At 41.9% G+C, this 20,577-nt stretch overlaps 1 protein-coding gene and 1 non-coding gene across 2 annotated transcripts in view; one reads left to right on the top strand and one right to left on the bottom strand.

The window, feature by feature from the left end:
* Positions 1-20,577, bottom strand: part of MTUS1 (microtubule associated scaffold protein 1) — a 105,856-nt gene that overhangs the window by 24,789 nt on the left and 60,490 nt on the right. The window contains 2 exon segments of the mRNA XM_032618539.1: positions 3,053-3,119; positions 10,309-10,523. Coding sequence (XP_032474430.1) covers positions 3,053-3,119; positions 10,309-10,523 — 282 coding nt within the window.
* LOC116746921 lies at positions 18,618-18,737 on the top strand. Its single transcript, XR_004347922.1, has one exon. It is a non-coding gene; the product is annotated as a U6atac minor spliceosomal RNA (small nuclear RNA).

Raw genomic sequence — 20,577 nt, 5'->3', positions numbered from 1 at the left:
CAAGGGCTCTCTGGAGCAAAGGCAGCCTCACGCTTTGGTTCTGAGGAGACTGTGAGGGGGTTTTCAAAGAGTTTTTTAGCAGAAGCAAATGTTATGTTGTTCCACAAAGCAGGCATGGCTCAGATGCAGATATACACAGGCTGTGCTGGAGGTAATAAGCTGGGTTAACCTGGGAGCAGGGGGCACCTGTCAGGAAACAAGTGAGGCCACAGTGGGCAAGTCAGTCAGGGGAGGAGATCATCAGAGGCAGTGAGGTCTGAAGATCAAAAGTGCAGACTTTACTTGGGTTTCAGTGCCCCTGAGCTTATGAGTTGTCCTTTATTCTTTGCAGTTCTTAGCAGTTTGGGAACCTTGCCTCAATTTTCATAGAGGAGGTAAAGAAAAACTACTCAATGGGAAAGTGACACCAACGATGCCCCATTATGTCAGAGGGGAAAGGTGGGTACTTTGATGGCATTGATGGTGGCGGCTCTCTCTTTTTGAGTTGCCTGTGATGGACCAGTCACTATGCCAGTCACTTCACATGTACTACCATCTTATTCAAACTCCAAAACAATCCAGCAAAATGCATATTAACTATCACCAGCGAGGAAACTGTGCTCAAAGAAGTCAGTTAACTTCTAACCGGGAGTGGATGGACAAAAACCCAGACGGTGGACTCCACGCCCCAAGCGCCTCTAACATATCAGGAAGGGATCCATCACACCTCACCTTTCTATTTGTACGTGAAGAGCAAAATTAACCTGTCCTAAGGTGTTTCTAATAATATTTAGTCGAATTACTATTCCTTTCTGCACCAGAGTCTCTGCCCTCGCAGAATAGCAAATGCAGTTACTACACGTCTGTCCACTGCATGCATCTGAACAACTTCTATTTGATAGCAGTTAATACTTGGTGGTAGACGCTCTGCAACAGTTACCCCATGTAATTCTCGTGGCCACCCTTGAGGCAGACACTACCGCCGTTTTACAAAGAACGAAGTTGGGACAGGAGGCGTGTGCTCTGTCTCGCCTGCCCGAGGTCACCCAGCTACCAAAGATCTGAACCTGGACAGTATGACCACACAGTCTAACAGCTTTGTACCACTGCCTCACATTTTAAAACTGAGCTGTAAACTTTGTGGTGTGAACTTATTCCTATTGCAGCTCAATCAATCAAACCGGCAGCTTTGAGAACATTCTTCCTGGACTGTTCCATCAGAAGAAGGCTTCTCTCCCTTCCCCTCATGGAACCAAAAATCTTCCCCCAAATGCTCTACGCTGTTACGTGAACAATTCAATCTGATTCACCAGCAGTAATGCCACACTTCCTGAGAGCGTAGCCTTGGGTGACCGGATGATATGGACGGGCCAAACACTGCATCCTGACACTCCGAGAGCAGCAGTAAAGCCACACCGGGGCACCGGCTCCTTATCACAGGGAAGGTGAGAGCGGGTGCAAATGGCTACAGCTATTTCCTGTCGGGCTAAGTAACTAACGGGAGGTAATGAGTCCCTGGGTCCCATTGAGGTCACTGAATCGCGCTCTCCACTGAAAGGTGGAAAGAGGATTCCCCCATTCAAACTGACTGAATGAGAACAGTGTTCCCTTGGCACATCTGCCTCGTCTTGGGGGGAGGCTGAAACGTGAACCCCCAGCGAGGCTCCTCTCCACCTCTCCCGGGTTAGAGCGAACCCTGAAACACACACAAAAAGACCTCTCTCCTGATCTGCTAACCCTATATCCATTACATTACTTAAGGCGCAGACAAAAGCAAGTTAAGTTGGTCATCCGGGTAATCAAAAGGACACCAGTCACGTTCAGTAACCTGGCAGAGAGCCTTAAACGTCCCCGGGAGCCAGGCTGTTTCTTATCTGTGGTTTCCTTGAACTGTTTTCCTAGAACTCTCAAGTCTTTGGGGTCCTGAAGTTCCATCTGTCTCACAATTACTCTTCCCAAAAGAGTCCTTCCTAAGATCAGGAGAAAACGGTGACCAGGACGAGGTATTCGGGCGAGTCAGGAGTCTGGCATTGCCCTGCATCGGGGGGTGAAGAGAGAAGAGGAATATAGACGGAAGTCTTCGCCCCACGTTCATGGCTACTTGATCTTTGCCCGGGCATGGTAGGGGAGGGGCACTTAAGAGGGTTCAAGTCCAGCAAATTATATTGACAGTATTTCAACTCTGGTGTTGTCCAAAGAAAAACGAGCAGTTTCTCCTGGAACTAGATGAACATAATTTTCAACTCCGGCTGTGGCCTTTGCATTATTTATACACGTACCTACACACGCTTTCAGCACACACAGAAAACCGCAAAGGGCAAGGAAGGCAGCCTTTCAATGAACTGCTCCAGACCTGGCTGAAGCTACAGCAGGAAGCTGACTGTCTAGGGCCGTGGTGCCTACAGCGCATGGGGCTCCCGAGGCAGTCAGCTCGCTCTAACACGCAGGCTGAGGTAGGAAAGGCAGCACTGTCCCTGCTGCACGAACCCAGGGCTCTTCCAGGAAAGACAAGAACTAGAAGAGAGTTCGGCCTGGAAACAGCAGCCCTGGGGGGTGAGTGCCACAGGCAGGAGAGACACCTGGCTTCCTGTGGAGCTGGGTCCTTCTCACTGCCAGTCCAGCTGGAAGATTAGCACAGAGTACGTCTTCTAATGCCATACCCACTACTCACAGAGCACCCAAGGAAGTGCAATATCATTGCTGCTACTGGAGAGGGAATTTCCTCACCACTCTTTCATGTGAAAGATGGTTCCAGAAAGAAAAAAACCTGACGGAATTATCTAACTGTAATCCACACACTTACAAAAAGCATTCCGTCCCTCTCTCCAGGAAAAGAAATGTTTTGGTTATCAGAAACTCTGCTAGGCTTAGTCAGATCAGTGCCCAGAATTCCATGAACTTGAGGTCAAACTGCCAAGATTCAACAGAAACGTCGACGGTCAGTGTTTGCACAGATGCTGGAGTGAGGGGCTGACACGGCAGACACCACGCAGACAGGAAAACCAACTGGGACAATTTTCCCCTCCACCCGAAAAACTGGAAGAAGGAAAAAAAAAAAAAAAAAGGCTCTTACCTAGCTCTCCCCGGAGGTTAACAAGTTCTTGAGATAGGGTTTTGTGTTGTTTCAATGCTTCCTCCCGCTGTGGAAAACACACATCAAGTTACTCATGTTTTCAAGAGGGTCCCTTTCAGTAAAGCACACATTTGTTATCACCAGGAAAATGAGACTCAGAACTGAGAAGCCAAGATATGAATCATTTAGGCTAACAGTTTGTGTTGTTAAAAAACACAGATGTCCCTTAGTTGTTAAGGAAATGCACATTTCAAAAATCTGTATTTTCTCAGGTCCTCGTGAAACATTCATTTGAGGCACTGAATGGCCCGTTTAAAAATATTTACTTTGAGCCATGCTTCACTGCTGATCCCAGAACCTTTCAGCTGAGGCATACTTAAGACGTAATGCATTCTCCTCCTCCAAGGGCAATAAAGGTCTAATCAGTCTAAGATAAACGTTTAATGTTCTAAACACATGCACTTATATGAACTTTATCCTACATTTGCAAATAGAAAAGTTTCCTTAGGAGGCCAATCCTTTACTTCTAAAAGGAAGACGCAAAAGTCTCTTATAAAGCCACGGCGAAAAAACTAATCCTTTACAAACAAAATGAAATTAATTTTACTCAGCTATGCGTTATTTTCTAAGGATGATAATACGTTGGATCAGCGATCATTCTGAGGAGATGTTAGAGAAATGAATCAAAGAAAACCAGGCAGCTGTTTCAGAATCAAAAAAGCAATTATCAATCTTGCCAAGGAGAACCATTTCTAAGTTACCAGCAACTCATCCGCAAGCGCACAGTCACACATGCTTGTACAAACACAGCAATTAGATACAGTTTCTTACGAGGCAGTTTCCCTCCCACCAGCGTGTGTAAGGAAGGAAAAGGCAGAATTCAAAGCTCTCTGGAAATGCCCTCCCCGGGATCGCCCCAGACAGAGCTCCCACCGCAGCTGGGTCGCAGCATTGCGGACGGAGATCATGAGACCCGCCTTTGAAGGCGAGAGTTGCTTGTCACTCAAAGCGTTTCCCCCTCACGCCAGACCACCTCTGCCTTCGCCCCTGGCATTCTTCCAGAAAAGCACTATAAACAAATACTAATTACCCTCGTTGCTGCACATGGAGAATAGTGGCACAATTTGCTACGGGAGCAGCCCATTTTCCAGCTTCTGTCTCTCCAAGTCCCCCCTCCCGGCCCCGCGCAGGTGGCCAAGCCACCCACCAGTCCGGTCGGTCTACACTCAAAGCTCCACCAGGAGGAGCGCCATTGGTCTTCGGTTGGCCTTACTTCGCATCCTGCAGGTTAGCGTGCGCCTGGGACGCCTCTCTCCTCACAGGAGCTGAGGCTGCAGCTTCTGCCTTTGGCACAGGCTGCCTGCGACTGCTTAAAGCCACAGCCCTTCATTTATGAAAAACGAGAGCCAGCGCTTAGACTGATCGATTGCCACTTACTTTCAAATATCAGCCGGTACAGGGGAAAGAAAAGCCGGCCGCCTCCGCGTGGATAATGGAGTTATTTTTAGACTTGTGAACCTTTTTATTCCCCTCTCTAATTAGGGGTCATTAGATGAGCATACTTGCTAATAGAAAAAGGAAATTTATTCTCCAAAACCTGTGTGCTAAGTGAGTTATGGACGAGGTGAGGAACGGTGAAAGTGTGTGTTGTGACGGAGAATTTAACATGACATTATAAAATGAATGATGTTTTCCGGAAAAATTCATTTAAATGCTTACAACGTGGTTCCCTGGCATTTTAAGAAGTGTGAGCTGCTGAATTGAGAGTTGGAGATCAGATATATGTTATGGTTTTCCCCTTTTACTTTGTAAGTCTCTCACGAAAGAGCTAGGGAAGTTAACGATACACTAGCACTGTCCTGGACATTTAACAGTGACTGGAATTTAAGGAACACTTACTTTCTCAATGAGTACATTTTGGCCCTAATGATATTCTAAATGCTTGATTTTTAAAACGTAGTATTAGGTTGTTCTGAAATCACAAATCAGTAAGTCCATTTTTTTTTAAGTGAACAAGCAATGAGTTTTCTAATGTAAAAATTAAAGTTTGAGGAAAACCAGCCCAGATAAAATTGGCAAAAACAGCGAATAAAAATATATATACTATATATTTCTCTTAATCTCAAATTTAAGCCTTTGTGATTCAAAGCCTTTAAGCCTTTTAACTCTAGTTCAAGTATCAGCAAGTTTTATCACTCGAGTGACAAGAGACCCAGAAGACTGTTTTGCTAGATACACGCAAGCAGCCCTGTAACACATTCGGTGACCTTGCTTAAAATTCACTCTTTTCTAAGAGCTAAATCCTTAATAGAAGGAAAAGCTGGCCAGAAGTTAAATCACTTTTCAAATTTACAGAAATCCTTAAATATGGAAAATTGAAAACTTAAGTTGGTGTAAAGTTTCCAGGAGTGATTCTGTGAACTTTTACATCCTATCACAAGTATCTACAAGGCAGTCTTTTTGCTTATTAAAGGGACTTTGTGGACAAGCAATTTCAGTAGAGTTGAAATCCAAGGTTGGTTGAATCCCTGATGTGGAACCTGGGATGCAGGCGTGGAGGACCAACCATACTCCGTCACTTTATATGAGGGCCTTGAGCATCCACGGATTCTGGTACCTGCTGTTGGGGCGGGGGGCGTCCTGGAATCAGTCCCCACAGGTACCAAGGGCCGACTGCGCGCATGGGGACACTGCCCCCAGCTCCACTGCACTCAGCCTTCCTCAGTGCCCAGAAGCCATCGATGTCTTCCAACCTCTGTCAATCCCAGTGGCAGCAACAGGAAAACCATGGGATCGTTTTGGACTCTTCCTTGTCTGATGGGTTGTGCCACAGTCGGTCAGTTCTTCCCTCCTAAGGTGTCTTGAATCCACTGCACTTTTTCTATTAGTGATGCCTCCACCCTAGCCCTCATTCTCGCCAACCCCACTCCTGAACTATGGGAAGCCTCCCTCCACACTATTTTGCAGAGGACCGGTAGATTTTTATCCCATATTCTGGGTACAAATAAATGCCCTTGCTCGACAAGAGTCTTCCATTGAGTGCATAAAAAATAAACTTCCATGAACCTCAATCACCCAGCTCCTGTTTAGACACCCTGCTCCTCTTCTGTCCAAGTCATGCTTGCCATGCATGTCCCACCTCCACAAGCTGGAAGGCTTGGTCTTCTGTACCTGACCCATTCTATAAGCCTTCAGGGAATACTAACTGTCAATCATAGATACTACTCCCTTCCCCCACACACCTAGACAGGACATTTATCCTTCTGAATTGGTTGGCAATTTAGTACTCAGTACCAACTTACCAAGTACCATTCCAGATGCTGGGGAAAATATGGAAAAAAAATTAAGACATGGCTCCTGCTTCAAGAAGCTTGAGACCTAGGTAGAACTAAGACATCCAGGCCCAATAACTCAAGGCAGATGACCTCATCTGAGGGGAAGCAGTACAGGACAATGGAAAAACCGAGGGCTTTAAATATGATCCTATGTGAAATGCCGACCACAGTGCCCATATCATAATAGGTACATACTCAGTGTTACTTTCTACCTGACTCTCCTGGTAGCTTGCCCTTTAAGACCTTTACCCTTTCTTTGTAGATGACAAAATGCATTTGTCACTTAGATACTGACTGCCTGTTTCTTTTTGTTTAGCTGCTCCTGTATCAGTGTTTCTGTCTTAGATGATAAACTCTTTATGGCCCAGATAACAAGTTTATTTAATTTTCTTCGTATTGTAACATGCAGAGTTCTACACAATGCGAAGGAAAAAAAAAAAAAGAGGGAGGTGGGAATCTGGTTGGAAAAAATGCTTTTATACTCATACATTAAATATATGAAGTGCTCCAAGAAAAAAATGGACTCACCATAATTTAATTAGGAGTCCCTGGGACACAGGCACTTAGTCTCCGGCTGTCATCCCATCACTGAGCCTCAATTTGCTAGCTTGGGAGAGTGTCAAAAGCACAGGGGATTTTGCAGGAAAGAGCCACGTCGGATGGCTCAGATGTATGCTCTCTCTGACCTCCTCCATCCCCACTACCACATGATGAATCGTGTCCAATTTTTCGGTCTGAGACATTTTTATTTATAGACTGCTAGTGTCATTCAAAATTCATCTTTGTTCAGGTGCTACTTTAGGTTAGATTCCACTAGCAAAAACAGAATTGGAGGCACACTGAATAACTGGTCAGATGTTGGGTTGAGGTACCCAGAAACTTTCATGAAGAAATTGGGATCACTACCATCAACACTGTCTGGCACTCGGTCTGCCTGCACAGAACACTGTACAACTATTCAAGGATAAACCAAGAATCAGAACTAAAACTAACAAGAGTGTGTCCTCTGAGAAATAGAAAGTGTGGTATTGGTTTCCAGATTCAAGAGACATGCATTAGAACTTCTGCTCTGTAATGAATGATGTCTACCACTAAAGTGGTAAAGTTGTAGTTTTTTTGTTTTTGTTTCTGTTTTTGCGGTACGCGGGCCTCTCACTGTTGTGGCCTCTCCTGTTGTGGAGCACAGTCTCCGGACGCGCAGGCTCAGCGGCCATGGCTCACGGGCCCAGCCGCTCCGCGGCATGAACCCGTGTCTCCTGCATCGGCAGGCGGACTCTCAACCACTGCGCCACAAGGGAAGCCTTCAATTTTCTTATTTGTGAACTCCAACTTGCATTTTGGAGAGGATTTTATTAAGTAAGAACGTCTGGTACTTAGTAAATATTCAACAAATGTTAAACCCCTCTCGCTTCTCCTTTACCTTCCTGATTATACAGCTGGAGCATAGCGGCAGTGAGGGGAAGGTGAAAAGGGGCAGTTGGTGCCAGGTTACAGAGTCTTATATTCCAAGTTACACACCAGAGTCATCCAAGAGAAATATAATGTGAGCCCTGTATGTAATTTTAATTTCCAAGTAGCCACATTTTTTAAAGATTAAATTAACCTGACAATATATTTTATTTAACCCAGTATGTCCAAATTATCATTTCAACATACAGTCAACAGAAAAGTTATTAATGAGATATTTCACATCCCTTTTTCATATCGTCTTTGAAATCTGTGTGTATTCTACACTTACCGCACATCTCAGTTCAGCCTAGCTATACTTCATATGCTCAATAGCTTCATAAGGCTAGTGGCTACCATACTGGGAAAACTGGCTGTAGACAATGGAGAACCACTGAAGGTAATCAGTAGAGTGGAATGCTTTGGGATGCAGTGATTGGGATGGATTACAGAGGAGAGAGTGCAAGCCTCAAGACTGGTTAAGAAGTTATTAAAATAATCCAGGAGACAGTTATCCAGGGCTTGAACAAGGTTGGCATCGGTAGAGAGAGAAAAGAGGAGATGAAGGAAGGGGAGAAACACTGTGGGATGAGAATTCACCATACTTGATTGCTTTCATGTGGGAGATAAAGGAGAGAAAAGAATTGACCATGGGGTTGTTAGGCTAGATACAGTAAAATAAATAATTGGTTTATCACTAAATAGACAAACTAACTGTTCCCTACATTTGACGTTATGTAGTTTCCAATTTAGCTTACTTGGTTACATAAACCAACTCTCAAAATTCCTCTCATATAATAAAGAAAAACAAAAATACTGTATGCTACTGTAATTTAAAAACTAGGTAAATGACTGCATCTCCCCCTCAAAAAAGTTCATTCGAACAAAGCTGTAAATTGTTCACCAAATACTGATTTAAACTGTCTGCTAGCTTAGCAGCTCGTCAAAGGCACAGACCAAGTCTCATTCACCTGCATCTCCCTTTGCCCCAGACGGCAACCACATCAGAGTAGCCTCTGCAAGAAGTGAGTATAGGTTTGTTGGCTTGAACTGAACTAGAGAACAAGCAGATTGAACAGTATTCTTCTTGAGATGTCAGGTATCCTCATCTTTAAAACAGTGATTTAAAAATATCTAGCGAGCTCAAGCTACATTCTCAACCCAGTATTTCCCCTTAAATAATTATACTTTTTGTTGCTATGCCAGTAGCATACGTTCATAGAAACTTGGTTTTCTCAATGAATTTTAACTAATTCCTGAATTAACATCCTTGTAGAATATCAGGGAAGAGTAAGTAAGCAAAGAAAATCTGTTTCATGTTTGTTGTACCACAAACTATTTTAGGAATGGATGGAAATTCTGAAGACTCTCTAGACCACTACTGGGAGTTACCTCAAAAGTGCTCTTAGGGCTTCCCTGGTGGCGCAGTGGTTGAGAGGCCGCCTGCCAATGCAGGAGACGCGGGTTCATGCCCCGGTCCGGGAAGATCCCGCGTGCCGCCGAGCGGCTGGGCCCGTGAGCCATGGCCGCTGAGCCTGCGCGTCCGGAGCCTGCGCGTCCGGAGCCTGTGCTCCGCAACGGTGAGAGGCCCGCGTACCGCAAAAAAAAAAAAAAAAAAGGTGTTCTTTGACCCATAAATAATCAACCTCATTTTTCAAAGCATTAAGTTCAGTGTGATATGGAAAACTACATATAGCTAGATAAAAAATTAAGTGAAAAAAAAGGTAATGCTGTGAAATAAAATTCGTATTTTATGGCAAGAAAAATTTAAACATAAAGAAATTTTCTCTGCCCTTTGGCATCCTCTCTCCCTTCTATCGTGCATTGTGTATCTGCATTACACATTGACCAGACCTCCCCCATCAGGAGAAATACCTACTCAACCATAAAGAGCAATACTCTTCCAGCACCAAGCCAACTCCTTAAAGATGACATTCCCTCTAGATCTTGTAAGGGGTCACATGACCAACCACTTTGTACTCGCAGATCTGGATTGTGTAAACTGTCAATAATGTGTCGCCCTCTGTCTCAAAAACCTTATACATAACTGTGCCTTGACTTCTAAGGGGTGGAGCAATTCTCAGAGCTTTCTGAGGTGCTGTTCCCAGGTTAAAATCCTCAATTAGGCTCAAATAAAATTTTGCATTTCTTTTTTAGATCGACTGATTAACTTTTTTAAATTGGCAATGCTAATATAGTCTAGAGGTATATAGAGGTTTAACAGGCAATTACGTTTTCACTGTCGTTGGTCTAACAGACCCCACAGGAGAAAGAGGAGTACTAAGAAACCTTTCAATCCCAGATTTCTAGAGAGTGACTCAGGTATCAAATGAGTTGACAAAAGCATAACTGGGTGAATTATATGTGATCTTACCAATCATTAACTTAAAGATATTCACAAGACAGGAGCATGAGCGTTGCCCATCCCCCCGCCTGCCCCGACCTTAGTGCTGTTTAGAGGGTACACATCCTTACCTCAGACAGGAGGTGTTGAATCACAACTGTTAATGCTTCAAACTTGGTATTACCACGGGAAAGAAGCTGCTTGAGCTGCAGGATAAATCCACTTTGGTTTTCACATTTTGTTTTATACTGAGCCAACTCAAGTGTTTTTTCTGAGGAGAGCACATCTGGAGATGTCTGGGTCTGGATACATAAACTTCTGGGACTCTTCTGTCTGCCCTTTTCAACTGCAAAAGGAATGAATATAGGTAGGAAAATATGTGACTTTAATTTTTTATAACTACCACCATCTGGCTTCACAAACAACTAGAGAAGCCACAGAAATGCACTTAAGTTATGTTTACATAAGGAAAGCATATGGATGAGAACAGGGATTAATCAAATATCAGGATTTCTGGAACTCAGAAACACAGACGATGGCTTTAATTCTGACATAAGTCATATATGGGGCAGAGAATTAGGGGCATGAAACAAACAGATGTACCAATCCAGAAACATGAAAATGGCGTGCAAAATAACGTTGATTTCATAGTTTCTAATTTTCCAGGTAAATTGGTACAGAAATTTGTCTGTGACGAGAACCCTGACTGTCCATTCTGATCACACAGGCTGAGAAACAACACACGAATGATTGGACTTTAAATGCCTTTCCCTCTTCTTATACGTTTCTTACCAACTTCCCGTCCTCTCCCTGCTGATGGCCTGGTCCTTACAAAGATTTATACTCTAAATGAATCACTTCCTAATTCCTGATAAATCACCACATATACACTGAAAATCTACTCATATTTAACCCCTGATCTTTAAATTCATTGCTAAGAGTATTATATTCTTTTTAAAATTTTTTTATTTTATATTAGACTAGAGTTAATTTACAATGTTGTGTCAGTTTCAGGTGTACAGCAAAGTGATTCAGTAAGAGTATTATACTCCTGGAGGCTTCCCTGGTGGCGCAGTGGTTGAGAGTCCGCCTGCCGATGCAGGGGACAGGGGTTCGTGCCCCGGTCCGGGAAGATCCCACATGCCGCAGAGCGGCTGGGCCCGTGAGCCATGGCCTCTGAGCCTGCGCGTCCGGAGACTGTGCTCCGCAACGGGAGAGGCCACAACAGTGAGAGGCCCATGTACCCCAAAAAAAAAAAAAAAAAAAAAAAAAAGTATTATACTCTTGACTACATGCTTCCGTTTTCTGTCAAATACAAGCTTTGTTGTTTCTTTTCCCCCTTCAAGCGGTAATACGGCTTAAAAATTTTTATTTTAAAGCACACGCTAGTACTCCAAATCCATTCAAGACGCCATGCTAAGTGATTTCTCACTTTCTGTCATGGTGCCCTGGGAATTACTCTACTCTATTTTACATGAAAAAACTGTTCCATTTTGGAACCATTCCAAATGTCTCAGTCACTTTAAATGTCAAACAGAATTGGAAAAACAGGAAACAAGCTGCTTAGCTTCTTAAAATAAGTAGGCTGAATAACCAAAACAAATCTACATCTAGGGGAAAAAAAGACAAGAAACTAAAAAAATAAATGTTTCCTTATTCTCAAAGTCATTCCCTGTGGCATCCACATTCTATGGTGACAAACAAACCTAAGACAGTAATTAATTTTCTCTAATTTTTTAGAGGGAAGAAAACAGCGATTTCTTGAAGGAAAACGAAACCTCAGTATTCATGTTCCAAGAAGCAATGGCAAAATACACTCAATATCTTCTTTAAGTTAAAAAAACAAACAAAAACAAACAAACAAAACAGGAAAAGGGCTCTCATTTTCTATGGTAGCGTTCCATGGTTAAACAACTCAACATTTGTGTTAATACTTGATAATTCTCAGTTCTAAAATGACTAAAATATTTATTGTGTTTTAAAAAATACTTAAAGAGAAGGGAAAGTATGCATTAGTCTTTGTTAGTAACTGTTATTCACTGCCTAGCAATAATTGCCACTTCCAAAGCAGGCAGAGACAGTAACCAACTTCTCAGTCGTAACATAAAAGTCCTGAAAGGAGAACTTTATAGTCACATACTGATGAAAAATAATCTAACTAGCTTACAATTTATCCAAATATCTGAGATTAGTATTCCTTTATGTCATTTTCTAAAATTTAAAATGTTCCCAAGGACTTCCCTGGTGGTCCAGTGGTCAAGACTCTGCGCTTCCCCTGCAGAGGGCGCGGGTTCGATCTCTGATCAGGGAATTAAGATCCCACATGCCGCACAGCGCGGCCAAAAAATAAAATAAACAAATAAAATGTTCCCAGGTATTATATTTGTCATATAACATATAATAATTATACTGTTTTACTGTTTTTAGTGTTTTCTCACTTTCCCTCTCTGTGGTCCTCCCAGTAACCCTCCATAAGGAAGGTGAAATTCAAGGATGCGAAGGGCCTAGCCCGGGCATAGACAGCTTCTACAGGACAGACTCCAAGTCAGAACCTAGGCTTCTGTTCCCACCCATTCTGGAAAGTGGAGATGGAGTGGGGATGTAATATATTACATAATTAAAAAGAAACATTTATGCAATAATCTTAACAAAATGTTACTTTAATTCATCCAAGCCCATTATCTGCTAACTATTCATTTCAATAATGAATATTATTGGATATTTACAGATAAATTTTTACGGATACCTACCAATATTTACGGATAAATACCTACCTTTTATATAGTGTTTTATATGATTTTATACAAACAGAAGAGCAAAAAACATCTTTTAACTCTTTGACCATCTAGAATTTCCTGCAACATGTGTAGATACAGGTTCACTTTCCTGACCGATATCACTGCTATATATGTCCTACCAATACTTATTGAAATATGTATTCATTTATTATTCATTGCTCTGAAGTTACCATTTCTTGAATCCTTAACAACTTTCCATTCTCTTCCTAGAATTTCTGTTAATCAATTTTATTATTTACCACAATATCAGTTTTTAAAGTGTTAGGTTATAATTATTTACAAAATCTGAGAAATGGATCTTTTATATTAACATTTTTGGAGAAGACATTCTTTAAGTTTCTTGCCCACGTAGTCTCTCAGATGAATTTCAGTATTAACTAGTCATGTTCTAATAAGTTATTTCTAAGGAAATATATATTAACTTAAATGTAAATTAACTCATTAGGCATTGTTTTTTACACTCACATTCAGAATACAGGTATTCTTTTGGTAACACCAAAATTTTTTTCCTTCAAATTATCTCTTATGCCAAAGTTGGGCAGCAGCTAAGTATTTATGTTTGGTTCCTTTATAAACTAAAATGTTTTCACTGGATTATCAAGACTTTTTGGATTTACAAGCCTACGGAAATTATTTGCTTAGTAATATTGTTTGGCTAAACTCCTTGATTATATGTATATAATATATCTTCCTTTATCTGTTTTTCTTATTGAATGGTTAATTCCACCTCTAATGTTATTTTAAAGATGTCTATCTTTTCTTGGTTTAAAGAGATTAACTCTAGTGTTTCTCCATGGACATAAAGTCGATTTTAAAATAATATATTTACATAATGTTAAGAGTCTGTCAATACTTTTTGAAAAAGTGTATAAAAAATAAGCGTTGAATTAGTCCTCTGAAACCATTATGATGGTTTTTATTTTACTTCAATAAATTTAGTTAAAGGCTCTTTTTATGCAATTGTGGCTTCAAATTCCCGAGACAAACTTTTTTTTTTTTACCATCCGAAATGTAATTTGACATGTTTTTACTGCGGTATAACTGACATATAACATTGTAACAGCTTCAGGTGTGCAACATGATTCACTATTTGTATATACTGAGAAATGAGCACAGTAAGTCTAGTTAACGTCTGCCACCATAACAGTTACAAAATTTTATTCTTGTGATGAGAACAAGATATACTCTCTTAGCTACTTTGAAATATGCTGTACAGAATTATCAGCTTTAATCACCATGCTGTACATTACATCCCCATGACTTATTTATTTTATAACTAGAAGTTTGTAGCTTTTGACCCCCTTCCCCCATTTCATGCCTTGTCCCCCAGGCCCAACCAACACTTAGTTTTTTCAAACCTGTCCGTGCAACAGTGTAAGCTACTCCCCAGTTTGCTGCTGAGAATTCAGATGGCTTAGATCCACAAGTGAGTTAGTATCTATACATTTCCTTTATTACATTTTGGTTGCTTTAGCTTTTGGTAACAAAATGGCATTTGTGCTTATAAAAGTCCTATTCTCCACATTTTGTAACTGTTAACTGTGTCAAGGCATATCTATTTTTTGAAAGTTTAGAAAATTCTCTAGGACCTAATACTGTATTACGAACGCTGCTAAGATCACTCAAGAATGAACTTAAGCAGTTTTTTGCTAAGGTACACCCTGGAAAACATCAACTGCCCAAGTCTGACTGCATTCCAATCATGCATGTCTCCTGGTTCTTAGCTGCTTTCTCATTTGTGCTTTGACTTGTTACTGTTTCACCATCATTTGCAGTTAAGTGTTAGGGTGTGAACTCCATCTAACTAGAGAAGTAGGGGAGAAAAAGCTATCGCTTCAGGAAAACTCAAGTTGTCAAGAAGACTCAAGACGGTACCACCTTCTTTGTCTCTCAGGCTTTCTTAATAGCTGGAGAACTGGAATTTCAAGAGTGGGGAACCTCACGCATCAACAACAGTTCCTAAGTGTCCAGCCATGGAAACCCCAAACACCACACCTAGAACTCAAACACCGCTTTGCCTCAGGAAGTAACAGAAATCAGCAGAAATCATCACGTACATCACGACGCAGTTTTCAATGCTACCCACGGAGAACCTCATTCAAACATTTAAAACAATTCTGATGATGTCTGTCTGCATAGTGACATATACCCAAATTGATGTTTAAGAACATAAAATTTGGTGATAAGCCTTCTCTAACACCCTCACACAAACTGTTGGACTCACAGCTGGTAAGCAAGAATTTATTCTATCATGAACCCTACACAGGAGTACAATAACACCTACAGAAGGGGTTTCACTGCAAACTTGTTTGCAAAGAAAAGATAAAAAAAAACAACCCAAACGTCCATAAGTAGAGGTCTGGTTAAATAAATGTATGGTACATTTATATAGTGAAATGTCACAGCTGTAACAGAACTAGGAAGCTCTCTGTGGTAAATAAAAAACATAGTGAAGAACAATGTAGATGATGTGTCCCACTGTGTCAAGATGATGGGAATATAAACACATTTTTTTTGCTTATAAATTCATAACAAAACTATTGTATAATACATATGAAAGTACTAACAATGTTTACCTTTTCAGAGAAGGAAATAAGAACCAGATAGATATAGGTGTTCTAATGCATTTTTAAATATTTTTTAACCACAGGGTAAATACATTACCTATTCAAAATTAAAACGTAACAGTTTTTTAAAGATGGTTACAATGAATTCTGAGTTTCAATCTTTAACACTTAACCATCAAGCAAACATAACGTCAATCCATGTTTCTTCCATGGGGAATCTGGACAGAAGTCTAAATAACACAGCTTCTGTTGAATGTGAATTCTTAAAATAGATTTAGATAGATTAGATAGATTTAGATGTCTTCAAATTTCAACCTAAGAGCAAATAAGCAAACAGACTGCACTCTACCTAGAGCTAGAAAAGCACACTGTGACCTCAATCTTCTGCTCCACATACTGTGCTCCCTGAGGACAAAATTGTACCACATGGTAGCTGATGACCACATGGTAGCTGATGACCCAGTTTGAGCATCTTTCCCTTCCTCCTCACTCCTGGCCCAACGGAAGAACAGAGATGATGCAAAAATCTGCAGTGATGTTCAAAGCCCTAATGCTCATAAACAGAGTACCTCATAATGCCAAAAAAACAAGTTTCCCTTAAATTCTACAAAATTCATTATTTATAGGAAATTAGCTTAATATGAACCAAACTTTGCCCTTGTGTTCCATTTATTAACATGTTACTGTTCTGATAATTCAGCTGTATTTAAAACTATAAAATAGGGGCTTCCCTGGTGGCGCAGTGGTTGGGAGTCCGCCTGCCGATGCAGGGGACACGGGTTCGTGCCCCGTTCCGGGAAGATCCCACGTGCCGTGGAGCGGCTGGGCCCGTGAGCCATGGCCACTGACCCTGCGAGTCCGGAGCCTGCGCTCCGCAACGGGAGAGGCCACAACAGTGAGAGGCCCACGTACAGCAAAAAAAGAACAAAAAAAAACCCTATAAAATATTTTGTTTATTATACCTATTAACAGGCTGTCTAATTTCAAAGAATCAACTTACTCAGAAACCTTAAAATTACATGTTAACTTCTACACAGACTCGGATGCGTGTTGACAAGATAATTACCACTGCCATGTCTGGTCTGACCTTCCTGAGGTTCATTCCAATGAAACTGAAACCTCCATCAGGAAAATAAAAGTCCTGAATCCAAGACATTTGCTCACTTGAAAAATAGCTGGTTAACACTGTTTACTGTCTTTGTTCTTTCTACTCAGAAACCTCAATTTAATAAAATTTAAAACTCGCCTAACAAAGTTATTTATCATCCTCTTAAAGAAAATAGTTGGGGAAAGAAGAACAAGCCCATGTTTCAGGCTCAAGTCACTCAGGCATACAGATCCCCACTTCAAGGCTAAACACAATTTCTGTGGCAGAGACTTAACAATTCAGACAGGGACTAACCTACTAGCTGCTGAGGACACATCCATCCGAAGGCAAAACAAGCCACTTTAATATTCGGAAATCCGCTGGCTTTCCGAATATTAAAATCAAGTAAGAGACAAGACTTACTAGGAGAGCTTGCCTTAACCTGAATGAAACACAGAACTATACATAGCATTCAGTAACTAATGTTTGCCTAGTGTTCTATGTGCCTATTGACTCATTATTCATTCCCTCGCCAAATACTTATCAAAAGGAGGAGGCACGTAGAAGAAGGTGGAGCTCTACAAGGATGCATAAAGACACCTTGTTTCTACGGTATTAATCTCTTCCTGTTCGACTCTCACATATTCACCTATCTGTGAAGGTGACAGTCATTGGCTGTTATATGCTTTCTACTACATACTGCATTGAAAACTAATGCTTGTGGGTTAATAAAATGTAAGTAATGAGCTAATGGGCTCAACCAGCAGCCTGGACAGACAACTGATTCCCGTCTTTCTGCCTTAATCTGAACCTACACATCTAAAACCCTTCCTAGGGACACCTATCTTTACACAAGTTCTTTCCGTCAGTGTTTCCTCAGGATTTGATGGGTACTTATGGGTGTTTACCCTGGGATATTCCATGACAACAAAGCCTTAAACGTGAACTACTAGGAAATATGTGTTCCGATAAGAGGGAGCACCCAGTTATGAAATCATCACCCACATGACCACTGTACACTCAGTAAATGTCTGTTGGATGTGCTTCTAACACATTGGTTCTTGTTCTCAAGGAACTTTTTTTATGCAGCAGAGACAGAAAGAGGCCATCACCAACGGCCGTATGATTTGATAATTAGGTAACAGAATTATGTACACAGTGTGGTGAGAGTACAGGTGGAGAAACACCTAGATCTGGGGCTGTCAAGAAAGGGTTCTAGAGACAGAGTTTGGATGGACATTTGCATGTTTGGCAGACAGATGAACAGCAAAGGCCAGAAAACACCAAGGCATAGAGGTATGGGAGGCCCTGGAGGTCCTGGTATTCAGTGCCGACAGCGAAGCTCTCCTGAAATTAAAGTAAGATGACGTGGCTGGAAGCATAAACAGGGGCGAGACATGTGTGCTGTACAAGGTTTTCTCTCTCTCGTAGGAGACACAGAATGGTGCCAAGCAGGGGTCTGGAGACACAGTGAAAGAAGATCTGAGCTGGTGAGGAGAGTGGCCAGGAGGGAGGCCCAGGGAGGGGAACTGGCGGTCAGAGCAGTGAGAACAGGCAGGAAATGATGAATGTGTTTATGAGGCAGAACAGGAAGACTTCTGGACCAGTTGGATCAAGAGGAACCCAGGATAAGTCACCGTTTCCAGCTCAGAGATAGCAGATGAGCATGTGGGAATGCGAGAGAGGGCAGAGGGAGGGGGCGTGTGGCGTGGGACCCGGTGGCGAAGTGCACTGACATTCTCTAACACTCTGCTCCTTATTCTCCAAAGAGACTCTATTCTAGCCTCACCTGCTCCATCACGCTTTCCAAACTGAATCGTCTGCAGGGGCATTTTCCTGGGGAGCAAATCAGCTCTTGATTTCCCATTGTCCTGAATGCAGCCCCTCACACAAGCCTATTAACACACTTTCCCAGCTTGATCAATTGAACTGCACCCCCACGGAAATCTAGACAATCTTACCAAGATCTTTTTCTGAATTATTATTCAGTGTTGTATGAAAGGAGAAAGCACTCCCCTTGACAAGGATGGAAGAGGCCCTCAGGCCTGACAACAGGCACACAGTTAAGGCACTGAGAACTACTTTGTGGCATCCAACCATCATTTTAAACAAACAAACGAACATGTTCGTGTTATCAATTATTAGCTTAAATTTATATAAACCTTTCCAGGGTTCCTTTCATTATGTGTTTGCTCTAGAAAAGTTAATAGTCATAATTAGGAGCCATATATAACTTTTTTTTTTTTTTTTTTTTTTGCAGTACGCAGGTCTCTCACTGTTGTGGCCTCTCCCGTTGCGGAGCACAGGCTCCGGACGCGCAGGCTCAGCTGCCATGGCTCACGGGCCCAGCCGCTCCATGGCATGTGGGATCTTCCCAGACTGGGGCACAAACCCGTGTCCCCTGCATTGGCAGGCGGACTCTCAACCACTGCGCCACCAGGGAAGCCCTAATATTTTTCTTTTTTCTGGGTAGGTATGGCATTTGCTGACTACGGAACATTTCAAGCTCAGCAAAGCACAGTGTTTAGACTGTTAACATTACCCAAGCTAATTCTTTTGCAGGTGGCTGGGGAGGGGTACTGTAGGACACCTATTAAAATTTTTACAGTATTGTATTTTTGGAAGTGCTGCAATGATGTGTATTATATATAAAGTGGTTTTACTTTCTTAATTTCAAAAGCAGATTACAGAATAGAAGGCATATTCATATTAAACACACTTATTTCAGGATAACTATTGCTTAGACAATTTTTCCTGCAAAACAATCCAAAATTGACCATAGACGTTTTCCATGTGGCTGGCAGGGAATAAAGCAGATCTCTTATGTTCTTAAAATGGACTACTAACTATAAAGAAAAGTTAATAGACATTCATTACATTCAGAAATACTTTTAAGAAGGTAAAATAGCCACCAGTCTGTTGGCTTTCTAAATAATCTACAAGTCCACCTTAATGTGCTAAAAGTTTATGGATCTGTGGGACTTCCCTGGTGGCACAATGGTTAAGAATCCACCTGCCAATGCAGGGGACATGGGTTCGAGCCCTGGTCCAGGAAGATGCCGCATGCTGCGGTCCACAACTAAGCCCGTGCGCCACAACTGCTGAGCCTGCGCTCTAGAGCCCAAGAGCCACAACTACTGAGTCCGTGCGCCACAACTACTGAAGCCCTCGCGCCTAGAGCCCATGCTCTGCAACAAGAGAAGCCACCACAGTGAGAAGCCCGCGCACTTCAACGAAGGGTAGCTCCCGCTTGCCGCAACTAGAGAAAGCCCGTGCGCAGCAACGAAGACCCAATGCAGCCAAAAATTAAAAAAAAAAAAAAAATATATATATACATATACACACACATGCCCACCAAGTTCACTGATGTGACTGAGGTGCTGTTTCACAAGACAGCAGCCCTGGAACTGGCTTTTTCCCCTTTGTTATTAAGCAAGTTACCTAAAATATTAAATGCTGGCCTTCATGTGGACTTTCATATTTTTGTTTTTGTCTTAACAATCATTTTGAGTTAACCAATTTAATAGGTACCTAAAAAGATGCCTGGCATCACAAAGCCAAGCAGTGTTTTTGATTTCAGTGATGATGACATACACCAAGACATCCCTTTTAATTTACCACGTGGAAGAACACAGTACCAAGAATAACATTCTGTCACCACTAGGAACCAATTCCAAAACAAAAACAAAATGTCTACAAGGCCCTTCTTGCATATCTACTTCAAGCACATGTACCATTTTAGAATTTGAAAAGCTGTTTCTTCTGGACTTTTCCACCATGAGCTAGCCAGCTCAGGGGGTGTCACCATTGTGTCAGCGAGGCCAGGCCCTGTGGGCCACAGGTGGTGTCCCTCACCATCGCAGCCATGTGCAATCACATGCTCTTTGTTAAGCAGAGCAGCATGGCTGAAACAAGGCATGTGGAGACAAAAGACCTGGGGGAGCGGGG

Source organism: Phocoena sinus, chromosome 21, assembly GCF_008692025.1.
Source record: "Phocoena sinus isolate mPhoSin1 chromosome 21, mPhoSin1.pri, whole genome shotgun sequence".
Lineage (NCBI taxonomy): Eukaryota > Metazoa > Chordata > Mammalia > Artiodactyla > Phocoenidae > Phocoena > Phocoena sinus.
This window is presented reverse-complemented; position numbering and strand designations above follow the sequence as displayed.